The 16,947-nt window shown below is 38.5% G+C and overlaps 2 protein-coding genes across 2 annotated transcripts in view; both read right to left on the bottom strand.

The window, feature by feature from the left end:
• Positions 1–2,975: 2,975 nt before the first annotated feature.
• LOC109402504 (uncharacterized) lies at positions 2,976–4,616 on the bottom strand. The gene is made up of 2 exons (XM_019675190.4): positions 4,482–4,616; positions 2,976–4,424 (listed from the first exon to the last, which is right to left on the bottom strand). The coding sequence occupies exons 1-2, from the start codon at positions 4,608–4,610 to the stop codon at positions 3,360–3,362; spliced, it is 1,194 nt and encodes a 397-aa protein (XP_019530735.4). The 5' UTR covers positions 4,611–4,616; the 3' UTR covers positions 2,976–3,359.
• Positions 4,617–4,670: 54 nt separating this feature from the next.
• LOC109621231 (bolA-like protein 2) overlaps positions 4,671–16,947 on the bottom strand; it is a 16,708-nt gene continuing 4,431 nt past the window's right edge. Inside the window, exons 2-3 of the mRNA XM_019675192.4 lie at positions 4,884–4,978; positions 4,671–4,811 (exon numbers count right to left, since the gene is read on the bottom strand). Of these exons, the coding sequence (XP_019530737.2) occupies positions 4,715–4,811; positions 4,884–4,978 (192 nt within the window). The 3' untranslated portion in view covers positions 4,671–4,714. The remainder of the gene's footprint in view (positions 4,812–4,883; positions 4,979–16,947) is intronic.

The raw sequence follows: 16,947 nt of genomic DNA, 5'->3' as shown, positions 1-16,947 counted from the left end.
ATTAAAAAAAACGCTTTATGCTGACCGCAATCGCATCTAATTTCAAATCACTGCGATATGGTCCCGAATTTCATTTACACCATTCATTTTGAATGCGAACGAAATTAGGAACCACAACGAAGTGATTTGAAACGAGATGCGACTGCGGTATTATGTTGAACTTCATTAACAATAGAAACAAAGTAGTTATTTTTCATTTTTCGTTTTGAGTGTGTCCTTTTTCTGACTGTACTGAGGCCGTCGGACAGTCCAGCGATAACGGCGGTAATCCCTATGGTACATGAAAAGAAATTACGATTATTGACAAAAGTGTGGATTTTAATAAACTCGAACCTGAGCAGCTCTCCAGTTATTCAATCCGTGTACGCATTTTGTACGCTCAGCCAGATATGGCGGCGGAATCAACTCCTCTATTTCCTTCCGCTCGATGATCTGCAGGGTTTCAATCGTGTATTGATTCTCTGAAAAAAAGTAAACAATTCAATTTAGCGCACAGCCAAATGTAGGATGAATTTCTTACCCAAAAAAACATTCACAATTTCCTCAGAGAGACCGAAACTTATCAGTAAGTCCACTACCGCGTCACTAACTTCTTCGACTTCCAAAACAAGCACTTCTTCTGATGACGCCATTTTGAGTTTTGAAAGAAATCTATATGGATCCGAAAATGCTGCGTATACACTTGTAAAACAACACGCATACATTCACAGATTACGCTTGTATAGGTATTTTTTTGGAATCAAAAAAATATTTTTTTAAATCAACAAAATACAATTTTCAATTTTACACATTTTTTTTGAGTCAAAAAAACATGGGTGTTCAAGCTTTTGCAGTCAAAACAAAAACAAAAATTTTTGCTGCAACAAAATTATATATTTGAAGCCGAAAAAATTTTTTTTAGGATTAAAAATTATTTCAATAATTATTTTTTTTGGTTCAAAAAGGTCTCTTTTCTCTGCGTGTAGAGGAGATGGATGTTGCCTGTGTTTGCGGCTTTCTCGCCTTCGTCGGCTAGGGAGTCCGCCCACGCTCTTTTGTCCCGTCTACATGAGCGATTCACTTCCTTCTCGAGAGCCGAATACCGCTGACGGGCTACGGCTTTGGCTCCTCGTGTTTTCGCTCGCTCTACCGCGGCTTTGGCGTTCCTTCGCTCCTCTATCTTCCTCCGGGTATCCACTGCTTTCTTCGGGTGTGTAGCTCACTCAAATTATTCTCGCCGGTCGCGATGAAGGCGTTCTTGATGGCGATCCATTGATCTTCTACGCTTCCACCTTCTGGAATTTTCGCAGCACGGTTCTCTAGCTCCTCGACGAAGGATCTTTTCACCCCAGCGTCTTTCAGTCGGCGTGTGTTGAATCGGTGCCCGATTCCTGTCGCTGGATCCTGACAATGCGCAGTCGGATCTCGCCGATTAGAAGATGATGGTCGGACGCAATGTCGGCGCTACGTTTGTTCCGCACATCAAGAAGGCTCCGTCTCCATTTTCGGCTGATGCAGATGTGGTCGATTTGATTTTCCGTGACGCCATCACGGGAAAGCCATGTCACTTTGTGCACTGGTCGATGAGGAAAGAGCGATGCCTCAATCACCATGTAATTGTTGCCACAAAACTCTGCAAACAGCTCTCCGTTTTCGCTCATTTCTCCGAGACCATGGCGTCCCATGACGTGCTCATAGTCCGAGGTGTCGGAACCAACCTTCGCGTTGAAGTCGCCCATGAGGATCTTGATATCACCGTTCGGAATCTCGTCCACGACAGCATTCAGTTGACTGTAAAAGTTCTTTTTATCTTGCAATTCGGCAGCATCGGTTGGCGCGTAACATTGGATCATGGTAAGGTTTCGAACCCGTGTTCTGAATCTGGCTACAATTATCCTCTCATTAATAGGTTCCCACTTTATGAGCGCTGCGCGGGCGTGAGCGCTGAGCAGGAAACCAACTCCACGGTGGCGAGGAGCGTGTTCACCTCTTAGGTCAGAGTATAGCAGAATTTGACCCGACGCCAATCTGTGTTCTCCAAAGTTCGGCCAACGGACTTCGCTCAGTCCTAGGATCTCGAGCTTCATACGGCATGCCTCATTGGCTAGTTGTGCCAGTCTACCCTGCTGGGCTAGGGTTAATACATTCCAAGTTCCAATTCTTGTCCGTTGTTTCGCGCTAAAAGTCGTTGCCGTTGAATTAGTTCGTAATCTTTCATTTTTGGTTTCAGTAACGTTTTTTTTTTGGGTTTCGGAGACAGTAGGTTGTTGGCCTAAAGTCCCCTATCCACCGTGGTGGGGCTGCCACCTTAGGTATAGCTTCCGGTGGAGGAGCATTTCATACTCAGCCGCTGGATGCCAGAACAAACGCTATTTGAGCCGCCCCTCCTTGGTGAACAGACGCTCGAGACGTACCTCCTCAATCTAGCTGAAGCCAGAAGGACAACAGTGCTCAGGCTGCACTATCAGCTAAGCACACAACTCTTAGCTGGCGGTCTTCGTCATCGCTTGACCCGTGGAAGCATGAGGTAGGAACTTGTGAGGACCAGACCTATGTTAGACGCTCTCCTTTTCGACTCACCGTTTTGCAGCCCAGCTACTGCTCCAAGCTGACGTGCAAAACTTGCTTTGATGAGCGTCAAGGAGAACCCTTCGACCAGAAAGGTGAAAGTTTCGCATCTACGGTTCCCGTTGAACAACATAACCGGTATGATCCTAAACAGGACTGATCTTTGCGTCCGCTCGTGAGCGTTGCAATCCGACATCTCCATTGGCCGTAGTCAGCTGCTGAAAACGTTCGCAGTTTCGTCCACATAATGTGCAGCAAACCCTTCGACTAACCCAAATAAGTTAACTTATTTAGTAATTTATCCTTCGGCGTATTTAGTATTATTAACTATAAATAGTGTGTCATGTTTGTATTCTGGCGTAAGTTGGACAAAAAAGATTTGGATTTAGGAAAATGGATATGTTTTAAGCAATAAAGTTGCATACGTGTTTGAATCAACGATTTCATTTTATAAAGTAGTAATTTCCTAAGCAGAAATTGAAGAAGTAGGTATGACAAGTTTGCACTGATTTGGACCTATTGTATAGATTAAGGCTGCTCGATTTCTTCAAAACCTATCCTTCCTAAGCCCAATTTATGCAACTGATAATACTAAGGTATTGAGTCTAATGCGTCTAGATTTTAAATATGAAAAGATTTTAAGTCCTTACATTTTTTCCAATACCTTTTGAACATATGATTTTGCCATACTCATTTTGAACTACGAAAAAGAATACTATTACACAGCCCCGCCACCAGATCTTCTAACACCAAAATTACTTAAGTGCGCTCAGACAACAGTTATCAGACAGTTTCCGCTTACCTGTTGTTCGTCATTCGGTCGCCTTGAACTCAACGCCTCTGCCTCCGATATTCGTGACCATCCAGCTGAATCCGGCTGCCGTCAATTTCTCCTTCAACTGCCCGAACTCTTTCCGGTTTTCATAGTCCTTCGGCAGAAACACCAAAGCACATCCACCGCCACCAGCTCCAGTTAGCTTGGCATCGAAACCACTGGACTCAGCCAGCTGGAACACCTTCTCCAATGACGGATGACTAACACCAATAGCGCGAAGGAGATTATTGTTAACTGCCACCAGTGTTCGGAGCGCCTCAAACTGATCTCGATCATCTTCCAACAATTCTACCACGTCATCCACCAGATGTCCCATCGCGTCCAGAATCGATCCCATCATTTTGGGATGTCTGTCTTTCAGTTCCGCCACATTAGCAACCAGTTTGGAAGTGGTTCGACTGACCTTTGTGTCCACAATCAGTATGTTAATCTGTTGACGAAGCTTTAAACTCTCGAATGGCTCCCCTTTCCGGAACTTGATCAGATTGCCATAGGTACATATGGTGTTATCGATCCCCGACGGCCTTTCGTGCATGACCACTTCCGAGTCGAACGCCCACTGGGAAATCTTCTTCAACACCTCAGGATCATCGCCTTGGAGCGAATAGGTCGAAGCGTTGGCCGCGGTCAACTCGCCTTTGGCCATTTTTGTAACGATGTAAGCTCCTGCCGAAACGCAAACGCCATACCCAGCGGAGCTACCCAACCCGGCGCCAATGCTCATCACCGATTGGATCGTGAGCTGGAATCCGCTCCCATCCGGAAGCGACTCGATTCCTTCGCAACGGAAGATCCGATTGATCAGGTAGAGAGCTACGCCCAGCGAGTATCGTTGCTTGGTTGAGTCTGGTGCGGGCTGTGGGGACACGTATCGAGCGAATGGAAACTCTTCCGAGGTGCGCAGTTTCGAGAGGAATTCGAGCGGTTGCAGTTCCGAGTGGCAGTTGTGCTGTTGGAGGAACTGGTTGAACGATTCGAGAGACAGCTTCGAGCTGAAGGGGATCGAGGCAAAGTCGAGTATGATTTCAGGATTGTCTAGTTTCTGCAATACGACGTAGACACGTTATCTAAAGAAAAGCTACCGTATGTTCTTACTTACCTTATAAGTAAGATATGTCCTCAGTCCAATGGGACCAGCGATGGCAGGTTTTCCGTACACTACCGAATGCTCTCCATGAAGAATAACTTTTCCGGGAGCGGAAATTTCAAAAGCGTTTAGAGTATTCATTGTGCGATTCTTTTTTTCCTTTTCAAGATGTTAAACTACGTTATAAAATGAAACCGTTGTTTTACAGCGGTAGATGATATTAAATAAGTTTTGTGCACAGATTCCTAGTGGCCTTCGGCCGCCCACTGTTCCGGAGTGTACGTTTTCTGTGAGAATGCGTGAATCGTTTTGAGTTCTTCCGCCAGGGCTGCATTAACGAGTCTGGGGAAAATGAAAGAATAATACGTATTCATTTGTTAATGGCATATGGCAGACGGTCAGGAGTATCCTTACCGGTGTCGCTGGAGCAGTGGTTTGCCTTGGAATTGAGATGAAACTATTACTGCGCTAAATTTTCCTCCACATCCATCAGATTCGTCAGTTACTTCCTGCAAATGAATCAAGATTAAAAAGATAGTGACGTTTTCCAATTTCTGTACGACCGGTGGGCGAATCCCACGTCACTATTTCTTAGAAAAAAATCATTTTCGCTAGTCGAAAACTCCGATTTTCAACTGTATTGGTAATATTATATAGCGACTCGAAACGCGTGCACTTACTTTAGAATAAGGTAGGTAGTTCACTCTTACACCAAAAAGAATGAAGTCATTACCAACAATAGAAACAAGCCATTCGCACAGACCAGGTGGTGACAATCCGTCTTAACATGGCGACCGTAACAGGACTGAAATCTGCTATCTTCCGAAGAAAGTCTATGAACTTCATAATATGAAGTTGGTATATCAATGTTTTTATTTAGTTCTTAGAGATACGTTCACATAAAAGATGTAAAATTTTAGGGGCATGTAGAAGACTTCGATTGTGTGACGAGACATCTACAAAAGACTGTTGGGTACCTCCTTCAAGGCAACATCACCTAAAAGGAAATTGAATATGTTCAGAACAGTCTGACTCCTTAATTTGATGGATAAGGTTGGTTTCGACGGGAAAGAAACAGCGAGTGAAGCTAAGGAGAGTTTAGGGTGTGTTCAGGGGTTGGAACTATTGGAAGTAGTGATGTACCGAATATTCGGCCGGCCGAATATTCGGGCCGAATATCAGCTTATTTTCGATTTTGCCGAATATTCGTTTAGCCGAATATTAAATGTATTATTCGGCCGAATATACCGAATAGGCCGAATAATGATTAAACATAGCAACAACACACTAAATCAAGAATTTAGTAAATTGTGAAGTGGATTTTCGAAGCATTTTATTTGCAAAAAGTTATTTTTTCTGTGATGTTAAAACTTTTCTGAAGATGACGGCTTTCAAATTCTACTTTCTTGAAAACAAAGATGCCATTTACAATAACTTCACGAGATTTTTAACAAAAAAATCGGCCGAATATCTGACCGATTATTCGGCCGAATATTCGTTTCGCCGAATAATAAAATTCGAATTATTCGGTATTCGGCCGAAGGCCGAATAGTACTATTCGGTACATCACTAATTGGAAGGTCCCCAAAAACAGTCTTGAGTATAAGTCATCAGATTTACATTCATAGTTTGTTGTCTTTCGCTGTATTATGGATAAGGATTATACCACAGATAAACAGACGTCTCACTCAACTCACTTCCCATCGTTTCTCTTTTTAACGAATAATTCAAATATTCTGTAGTTCGCAAATCTCTCACCCACGGCGCTCACATCGTTTTCGCTCCTGTTTGACGTTTACTCACTATTACCATCTACTCAGGGCTAGACTCAGGGAGTTTGCAAAACACAGCGTATTTGGCATTGGGCGATTATGTTTTCGTGACGATGATAATTGTTGCATTTTATTCCATGTGATACGTCTGTTTGTCTGTGATTATACTCACATGCGCTCGATGTTTTTACCAAGCTATGAGTTCAATTTCTGCCTAGGAGTATCTTTGAATAGGCTCCTAAAGGCCTATCTCAATTTTTGCATAAATCTGTCAAGCAGTCGAGTCAAGTATTATGTTTCCAGTTCAAAACCGAATTAGCGACATTTTTTCTTTTACTTCCGCTGCTTTTGCCTTGCGTTAAACACAATGTCGGAAGTGGGGCGCTGTATTGTACACCTGGTGCACTAAACAGCGCCCCACTTCCGACATTGTGTTTAGCGCAAGGCAAAAGCAGCGGAAGTAAAAGAAAAAATGTCGCTAATTCGGTTTTGAACTGGAAACATAATACAAGACACTGAAGACGATCTTACAGTTGAGGTCGAAATACGTATCTGTCAAAGGATTCAAATTCTTAGTGGAATTCAAAGGAACAGTACTTAACGCGATTTTCTTTTTATTTACAGATATTCCCCTAACAAGCCCAGGTTAATCATCATCAACTGTCAAGCATTGTTTAATATGACATATTTACTCATTTTTCATGTATTCCTATCAGGGGAAGCCCATAAAGTAACTTTTCGAAAAATTTAATAATTTTTCAAACTCTCCTTGTTTAGCACTCAATTTTGAATACATTTTGTTTACCGTGTATGTCAAACAGGAACATTTGTTGTCAAAAGATAGCCAATGTGATTTCTTTTGCAACAAGAACTGTTTACCATTATTTTATTTTCGAGTTTATTAACTATTCTGTCATTGTCTAAGTTCGCAAAAAAATCTATTGATATCAAAATAGCATGCTTCTTCGTATTATACAACAAAATCGTGAATTTTTTTTTTTCATTTTAGGAGCCTATTCTCTGGAATATTAGCCATTTGATCTAGAAGCGAATTTGTACCTTTCTAACATCGCAAAACACCCCCGAAGCTTTCATGAGAGCCTTTGAAACCACCTAAAACCCCTTTGAAGCCACCTATTTCTGATACCCTACGAAATCATCCTATAGTTCTCCTGAAACCCTATAAAACTCATCATTTAAAAGCTCCTGAAACGCATTGTAAAGTATATGAAACACCTCTGAAGCTCTCCAAAGAGCCATCTTTCGAGTTAGTGTCTCGAGTTGAGCAAACTAACATTATAATAAGATAGTTCAAAGATAAATCAAACACATTAAGTTCAGTCAACGCCAAAAGTAGAAACGAGTCAGTCGTAAATGATGATTGATAAAAATTCGTCTCAACATGGCGACCGTGACAGGACTCAAACCTGCAAACTTGGGAGTTGTTTTAGGAATTCTAACAAAATGATCCATCATTTCTAAGTCATAATCGTTGCAATGTTCGAATGGAGATAACGATTTTTTTTTTCAGGAGTCCTAAAATCATTAAATATAAGTTTCGGCAATCATGTTGACTATGTTACTTGAAGCTTCAAAGTAGTAAAACTAAGCCCTTGGAGCAAATATTAGAACAAAATTGTTCTAGATGCTCACTTGCGTATAGTGAAGGTGATGAGGAGCTGCGATGCTGCTGAATTGCTGGTTTTATGTAACATAAAAAACGCGAGGCAAAAATCGTTGTTTAGTGATACCTACGCCATTTCACCTTAAGCCCTGACAGTTTTTGTGTAACATTATTGTAAATAAAATCTTATAATAGTAGTTTACGCAACAAGGTGCAGAATGAGGATTTTTACAGCACGAGTCGTACATTTATCCAACGAGGCTTGCCGAGTTGGATAATTACGACGAGTGCTGGAAAAATCGAGTTCTGCACCGAGTTGCGTACAACGTTTTTTGCAATTTCACAAATTACCCTTGAGGGGGGTTTGAGGGCAGTTTTGAACTAAACTTTTTCATCAAACTGCACAGGTATGTTCATAGCCATGTTTAAGAAAATCTGATCATAACAGGTTATACTGTGCAGTTGTCACAATTTTTCAAAACTGCGTCCAGAAAGTATTAAGAAGTTGACTAAAACTGAAAACAGTGCTGTAATGGTTCATTACGCAGCGCAAATCAGTGTTGTAATGAACCATTACAGCACTGTTTATTTGGTGCGGGAAATTAGGCCTTTTCCTGTCACATTTGCGTGAGATTAAACAGCCTATTACGATGAGAAATTGCAAAATAGTTATTTATGAAACGAGTTGCAAAAAGTTGATTTTTTCAGCACTCTTCGTATTTTATTTAACCAACTCGACAAGCCTCGTTGTATAAATGTACGACTCGTGCTGAAAAACAAACAAAGTTTTGCAACTCGTTACATAAATAATTATACCCAAACCTTTTCTATGAACTAAGGCTACCAAAGCACTACCAAAAAACCTCGCTCGGTGTGTACACCGCGAACGCGGTGCAGTTTCGGTTGCTTGATGGCGCGCGTCTTGAAAGGTTAAGGAAATCAGTTAAAAGTTTGTTTTACAGAAAGTTTCTTCTTGTTCAAACGTAAAAGTGATTTTTTTTTCTCGAAAATGGTACGTGCAGCGGATTTGGCAAACCAACGGGAAATTATTAAAAAAAACTAAAAGAGACCCTATGTAAAAGTGCCATTACACTGTTTGTCATTATGCCAAATATTTGTCATTTAAGTCCGACATTCATCCAAGGTTTCTATGATTTACGTGTTGGTCACTTGTTGGGTTTGTTTGGCCAAATATTTGTCATGTCTAATGGGACCTTAATGCTTTCCATGTAGATTTTTTTAAAGAAAAATGTAAATCCTACAAGCTGAAAACGACTTTTCGTACCGAATAACCGACTTCCGGCGATGAAACTTCCGAATCTTACGCGCACATTGCCACTATTTATTTTTCACCGGTTCGGCTTAGAATTTTGAACCAATGAAACATAATTTCAAATGCTATACATCAACATAACTTTTTATATAGTTTACTATTTAAGGAAATATATAAGTGACTTCAAAGATGGCCATCACAATGTCTGTTTTGCAAATACTGAAAGCATGGATTTCGTCAGAGCTGAAAACATTACTCATTGCTTACTTATTCGTATGAAACAGTGGATAGCATTTTCGCCTTCGTGCGTTTTGTGGAATACTAGATCCATGCTGTTAAAAATTCTAATCAACAATATTGCATGTAAACTAGGACGCGCTTCTATTTCACCTTAAGTAATAGTCAAGATTTTTGGTTTTACACAGTTAAATGTTTCGTGAGTCTGAAAACCGTGAAAAATTTAGAACCCTGGAATCACAGACAAACACACTCCGACAATTCCCAATGTACACCGATTTAACGATCTTTTCAAAAATTTTACAGTTGGCCAACTACTCAGTACTCACCCCTGGGGCTTGCATAGTTTTTTATCGAGTTTCACGTTTACCCACTACCGCCACCTTTGGCTATAAGGGCCTGTCCATAAACTACGTATACTCTTAGGGGGAAGGGGAGTCTGGCCAAAGTCTACGCTCAGGGCTGGTAGCGATAAGGTAGCAAAATAATAGTGACTTTAGTGACCAAAATTATCAAAAAAGTGACCAAATAATGACCTCAAAGTTGATGGAAACTTGAATTCCCGACGAAATCAATGCATAATTTTTAGCTATGTTCCAGAGTTTGTGCTCGCGACAATACTGAAAGAAATTCTTTGAAGAATTCTCGGTGATATAATTGTGAAGAATACTGAAGATAGTTATACTGCACTCCTGAGAAAATTTAATCAAAATTGTTTTGAAGGAACTTTTGCAATTGATTGAATCTTTAAATTCCTGGTAACAATTATAGATTCATGGTAAAAACAGTTTGAATGATTTCTCGAAGGCCCAGATGAAAAACTAATTGAATTTTTGAGATAATCATTACAGAGTTTGAGCAAATTTTGCGAAAGAAACTTTGGCAGATTTCTTGTTGAACCTCAGCATCGCATATAGGATATAGCGTATAAGATTGGTTAAAATAAGCACCAATGAAAACTCAGGGATGAACAAAAATTTCTTGAAGAAATGCTTACAGAAACGTTTTGCACAAACTTCATGATTCATTCCAGATAACAAACTTGAAATAACTCCATTAAATTTTGTTTCACTTGAACACATAAAATATCACGTGCATGAAGATTTTCATCATAAACTCTTTCAGATTTCAACAAAAAGCTGCTGATCAAGTGACGTCACAACTACCTCCAGTAATTTCATCAGAAATTCAAACTCTAAAATTTATTTATAAAAAACTCTGATAAATCAAGATAAACCAACTTAGAAGAATGCAATGCACTATGAGTTCTCCTATTTTGATCCGATAAACTTAATTCATACATTTAATGATTACCAGTTTTTGAATTCGTGCACTTAGTGTGATATAATTAAACTGATATTTTAAATGCAGGATTATTGCTGTGTTACTTTTAAAAGGTATAGTAATCAAGGTTGCAACCATTCATTTGCAAAGATTTACATTCATTTGCTATTATCTCAGTTCAGAAGCATGCTATCGAAAAACAATGTATGGATGAATTTAACCTTGTAGTTTTTTCTGAAAGTTTGCCGAATAACATTGGGGTCGCACACGCATTCCAAAGTCGTGAGCGAGCTGTGAAGGCAACTTTCCACAGCGTGAATGAAATTTACATTCACCGCGTGGAGAGTTGCCTTCACAGCTCGCTCACGACTTTGGTATACGTTTGCGACCCCAATGTTATTCGGCAAACTTTCAGATAAAACTACAAGGTTAAATTCATCCATACATTGTTTTTCGATAGCATGCTTCTGAACTGAGATAATAGCAAATGAATGTAAATCTTTGCAAATGAATGGTCGCAACCTTGATAGTAATTAAGAAATTCATCTTTAATCTTAGCTACAAATCCATCTTCCCTTCTCTCAAATACGATAAAACTGTATCTATAAATCGACATACTAATAATTTAATAAGCGGCGCAGCCGAGTTTTTGTTTCAAAGCATGGTTTCTGAGGAAATTTGTGCATGAATTTCGGCATTGCTGTTTTACCAAAATTCTTATATAATCTTCTCTATGTTGTCAAATTTACGAAAATAGTGACTTTAGTGACCATTTTACTGGAAAAGTTACTTTTTCATACAAATAGCGACTTTTTAGTGACTGACTCGAAAATAGTGACCAAATCACTAAAAAGTAACTCACTACCAGGCCTGTACGCTCCATACAAATTCCAAATATTGTGTATGAAGAAAAGTCTACGACGGGGGAGGGAGGTTCTGAGATGGCCAAGAAAGAGTCTACGTAGTTTATGGACAGCGCCTGATGTGCTGCACGAACTTGCCTCGAAACTTGTTTTGAAACATTACATCGTTAATGTGAAACAAAAAGAAATCCACGTTCAATTTTGCATACAAAGTCTGTCAAACGAAGCCTCTGATTGTACTGAATGTGTTTATCCTGACTTTGCTCACTTGTAATTAGAGGCAGATTAACTAAATGAGGCACATTTGTTTACAAAATTTCAAGATTAGTGCTCTTGAAAACGTGAGTATGGGTTCACGTGAATATCTCTTGTACCTAGTTCTTCTAGGAAATTCACTTGAAGTTCCTTTAGAGATCTCTCCCAGAATTAAGCTTGGATTTTTTTTTCCAGAGTTTCGTTTAGCAATTCTTTCTCCAACGAGTTCTTCAAAAATTTCAACACATCCTTTAGAACGTCCTTTAAGAATACCCTTCAGGAAGAGAATTCCTACATGAAATGCTTCAAGCATTTCTTCAGCTATTCCTTGAAGGACTCTTTCAGGAACTTTCACATGGATTACTTCAGGGATTCCTTCAAGAGTTGTTTCACGAATTCCTTCCAAAGTTCCTTCAGAAATTCCTCCAGAATGTCTTCGAAATTAATTCAATGATCCTTTCAGGAATGCCCCCAAATATTTATTAGAAATTGATTTCAAGTCATTAAAAAATTTCCCAAGGTAAGATTCTAAGATTCCTTGGAAGTCTTTTAGAAATTCCTACAAGCAAGATTGTTTTCATAAATTTCTCCAGGATTGTTTTTCCGTTCATTGTTTTGGGAATTTCTCTAATCCTCCCTATAGGAATTTCTCGGAAAATTTTTTCAATGATTTCTTGAGGTATGTGTCCCAAGATTCCCCCAAGAAATTCAGGTTTTTTTACCCTTCGTACACCCATAAGAAGGGTATAAATACCGCTCGAAAAACCGACTTTCGATCCGAAGCCCGCAGGGCCGAGTCTCATATACCAACCAACTCAGCTCGACGAATGAGCAAATGTCTGTGTGTATCTGTGTGTGTGCGTATGTTACAAAAAAAGTCACGCACGTTTCTCAGCCGTCTGATATCCGATTTGAATTCTCTTAGTTGCAAATGAAAGCTACAACATCCTAGTAGAACCCTATTGAATTTTATTACGATCGGACATTTGGTTACCGAGATATGTTTCGAAGAGTATTTTAAAGTAATATAGGTTAGCTTTTTGAGAGATTTTTGACATTTAGCTTATTGGTGAATATCTCAGCCGTCTGTCAACCGATTTGAGTTCTCTTGGCAGCAAATGAAAGCTACAACATCCTAGTAGAACGCTCTGAAATTTTATTTCGATTGGACATTTGATTACTGAGATATCTTTTGAAGAGTACTTGGAAGTTATACAACTAAACTTTTCGAGAGTTTTTACAAAGTGTATCATACTAAATATCTCAGCCGTGTGTCAATCGATTTGGGTTCTCTTGGCACCAAATGAAAGCTACAACCACAGACAAACAGACGTAACACTCTGATAATTCTCATCGTACACCGATTTAACGGTCTTTTTCAAAATTTGATAGTTGGCCAACTGCCCAACCGTGGCGCTCGCATAGTTTTTGTTCGAGTTGGACGTTTGCTCACTACCGCGACCTAGTTGGTGGTCGGCCAAACTTAGTCCTTTTAGCATTGGGTGAATATGTTTCCGTGACTATGATTTGAATCGAAAAATATTCGAAGTGTTACGTCTGTTTGTCTGTGCTACAACATCCTAGTAGATTGCCCAGAAATTTTATTAGGATTGGACATTTGGTTACAGAGATATCTTTCGAAGTGTACTTAGGATTTAATCAACTAAACTTTTTGAGATTTTTGACCAAGTGTATCATAATAAATATCTCAACCGTCTGTCAACCGATTTCGGTTCTCCTGGCACCAAATGAAAGCTATAACATCCTAGTAGAACCCTATACAATTTTATTAGGATTGGACATTTGGTTATCGAGATATCTTTCAAAGAGTACTTAGGAGTAATACAGGTTAACCTTTTGAGAGATTTTTGACCAAGTGTATCATAATAAATATCTCAGCCGTCTGTCAACCGATTTGGGTTCTGTTAGCACCAAATGAAAGCTACAGTATCCTTGTAAAAGGCCCTGAAATGTTATTTCGTTTGGACCGTTGGTTACTAAGATATCTTACGAAGACTATTTCAATAAATTCCTTTTTTATTTATTATTATATTCGTTTGTTATCTTGCATGAGTTTTTGACCAGTCTATGGGAAATTATTGTTCAATCAATAGACCTCATATAAAGCAGGTTATTGTTTTCAATAAAATTATAAATAACAAATTACAAATAAACAGGAATTCTATGAAAACTAACAATATGTTAAATGAAAGCTTTGAATTTATGTATTGTGGGAAAAATGCAAGAACTGGACAGCCAAAATAACAAGCTAATTTCAAAACTGATTAGCATAGTAGATATATTATTTTTGTCCTTTTTACACCATAACCATGAATACCAAGTACTTCGAAGCTAATATAATCGACTGATTAAGGATACTAGACAAAGTGTATCTCGCTGATTTTCTTATCCATTTGTTAATCGATTCAAGATACTTTGGCAGTTAACAAAAGATACAATATTCCAGAATATGTAAGCTATTTTTTTTTAATTTCAAACAAGATTCTAGAAGGTGTCTGGCATTTCTGGTAGTTTAGTCTATGGTCCATGATGCTATTTTGGAAACCAATCCACTAGATGCCAAATCCACAATATTTTCTAGAACTTTTGGTCCATCACACAAAATAAATATGTTAAATACAAATAATACAACAATAGTTTTAATACGTGTAAGAAGGGTTCTGTTCACCATAGGTGGATTGAATCGTTTTTTTTTTATTAATTCACGCAAAGGAAAAACAATCAATAAACAAAAGTTGTTGAATTGTATGGAAAATTCGCGTCGTGTGGCGTGTCATCTCTGGCTGTATCCTAATTAATGAAGAGCTTCCTCATACCATTTTGCAAGTATCTATCCTGTGACAGACACGAAGATACTCTATGCCCACGATGCCCACGAATATCAAAGAAATTTCCTTCACGGATAGTTAAATATAAGTTATACCTAAATGGATTCAGTTTAGGTATTACTTCTAAACCGATTTCAAGATTACAAAGAAGGGCGAGTAGCTACAAGATTTGAAGTACGGTCATGCGGGGATGAAGAAAAAAGGGTGGGGGTGCCGAGGCGTTCCAGTGGGCTTTGATCCTCCTCGTGCATTAGGTCACTTTTGACCCCAAGCGTACACTACGTCAGCCAGCTGTTTTAAACGTGATGCATTAAGAAGGTTAAAGGGGGCTCCAGTTTCTGATAATACATTTTGGATTACTTCTCTCAGGTGACAACAAAATGTTGCTAATTAACAAATTAAGAGATGAACTTAAAAAAATCGTTAACAAACAGATTCCGTCTACGTTAGGATTGACTTACTTTCACGTCCTAATCGTCCAATGCAGGGCTGGTAGCAACACCTGATGGTCAAAATAGTTAATTTAGTGACCAATTTCTCGAAAATAGTGACCAAATAGTGACTTACAGAAAGCAAAAAAGGGACTAAATAGTAACTTTTGCCACAAAAAGTTTGATTAGTGACTAAATATTTTACCGAAGTTCATTCAGAAAACCTTGGAGTATCGCATAATGAATATTTACAAAAAAAAACTTCCACACTCATCCCGAAAATTGTACAAAATTGCAAGTATATTCAATTTTCTAGCATATTGTGTTGAACTTAATGAGCCCAGATTAGCATGAGGCAGGTGAACGTAAATGTTGACCAACATTAGTTCTCTAATCGGTATCGGTAAAACATTTTGGGGCACATTGGTGGGATTGGAGAATTATTGATGAAGTTTTAAGAGAAAACGGATGCCATTCAGTGTTTTTAAGCCAAACCCTGATTGATGAAGAAATTTTTGACGATTTTATCTGAGGAATCTGAGGATCATCTTAAAGAAATATAACACTTTTTGGAGAAAATTCTGCCAAAAAAAGTAAAAATATGGCTAGTTTTATATATTTTCAAAATATATATATGCATAGCAAATGTGTGAGTAAACTTGTGTAAGAATATCTCAAGCATGATTTCTTTGATATTTTGTAAGAACCATCCCAAATAAAAAAAAATGTGAAAACCAATAAAACAGGAAAAAATAAGACAATTTTGATGTATTTCCTAAAGTATTCTCTTAGAATCCGTCATAAATGAACTTCATAGTTTAAAATTACGGTAATAAAAATAGCCTGTTCGAAAACTTCTGTACAATTTCAGCAGTCTCAGGTTCAATTGGATCTCCATCACGCATTTCGATGTATGTTTCATTAGCTGTATTTTTTTATTAGCGAAACTTCGATAAGTATGAAGCTGATGCATAATTTGTCAGCATGAAATTTAAACATTGAAAACAATTTATGGCCCAAATAGTTAAGTATTTTCTTTTCTCAGATCTGATCGGATACCAGCAAAAATATATTGGTTCGATTGCTTATGAGACAGCACAGCCATGTTCTCGGCTGATTATCGGTTTAGAGTGTAGAGTAATTTGTGGAGGACTTCCTCAATTATTCTCTGAGAAAAGCCCCAAATATTTTTTCTCTGGAGAAAAAATTAGCCAAAAATTTAGTATCCTTAAACAACTATTGTAAAAAATGCACATTTTTTGCAGATTTTTGGGAGATATCATTTCGGGGATTTCTCAAGGAGTTTTATTATAAAAAATTCAGGACTTCTACAAAAGCATGCTTCACCAACAAATATTTCTCAAATGCAGTTATTTTTTTTTTAAGTATTTCTACAGAAAATATTTGAGAAGTACTGTAATAGTAGTTTACGCAACAAGGTGCAGAATGAAGATGTTTACAGCACGAGTCGTACATTTATCCAACGAGGCTTGCCGAGTTCTGCGCCCAGTTGTGTACAACGTTTTTTGCAATTTCATAAATTACCGCTTGTGGTTAGTTTTACAAAACTTTCCCATCAAATTGCACACTGAACTCCATAGCCTTGTTTAAGAAAATCTGATAATAGCAGGTAATACTGTGTAGTTGTCACAATTTTCAAAACTGCGCCCAGAAAGCATCAAGAAGTTGATGAAACCTAAAAACAGTGCTGTAATGGTTCATTACGCAACGCAAATCAGTGCTGTAATGAATCATTACAGCACTGTTTATTTAGTGCGGGAAATTAGGCCTTTTCCTGTCAGATTTGCGTGAGGTAAAACAGCCTATTACGATGAGAAATTGCAAAAAAAGTATAACAGACATTCACAAGGGCTTAAACTACATTTTTTT

The sequence above is a fragment of the Aedes albopictus genome, chromosome 2, assembly GCF_035046485.1.
Source record: "Aedes albopictus strain Foshan chromosome 2, AalbF5, whole genome shotgun sequence".
NCBI lineage: Eukaryota > Metazoa > Arthropoda > Insecta > Diptera > Culicidae > Aedes > Aedes albopictus.
Note: the sequence above shows the minus strand (reverse complement) of the source record. Positions and strands in the feature narration are given on the sequence as shown.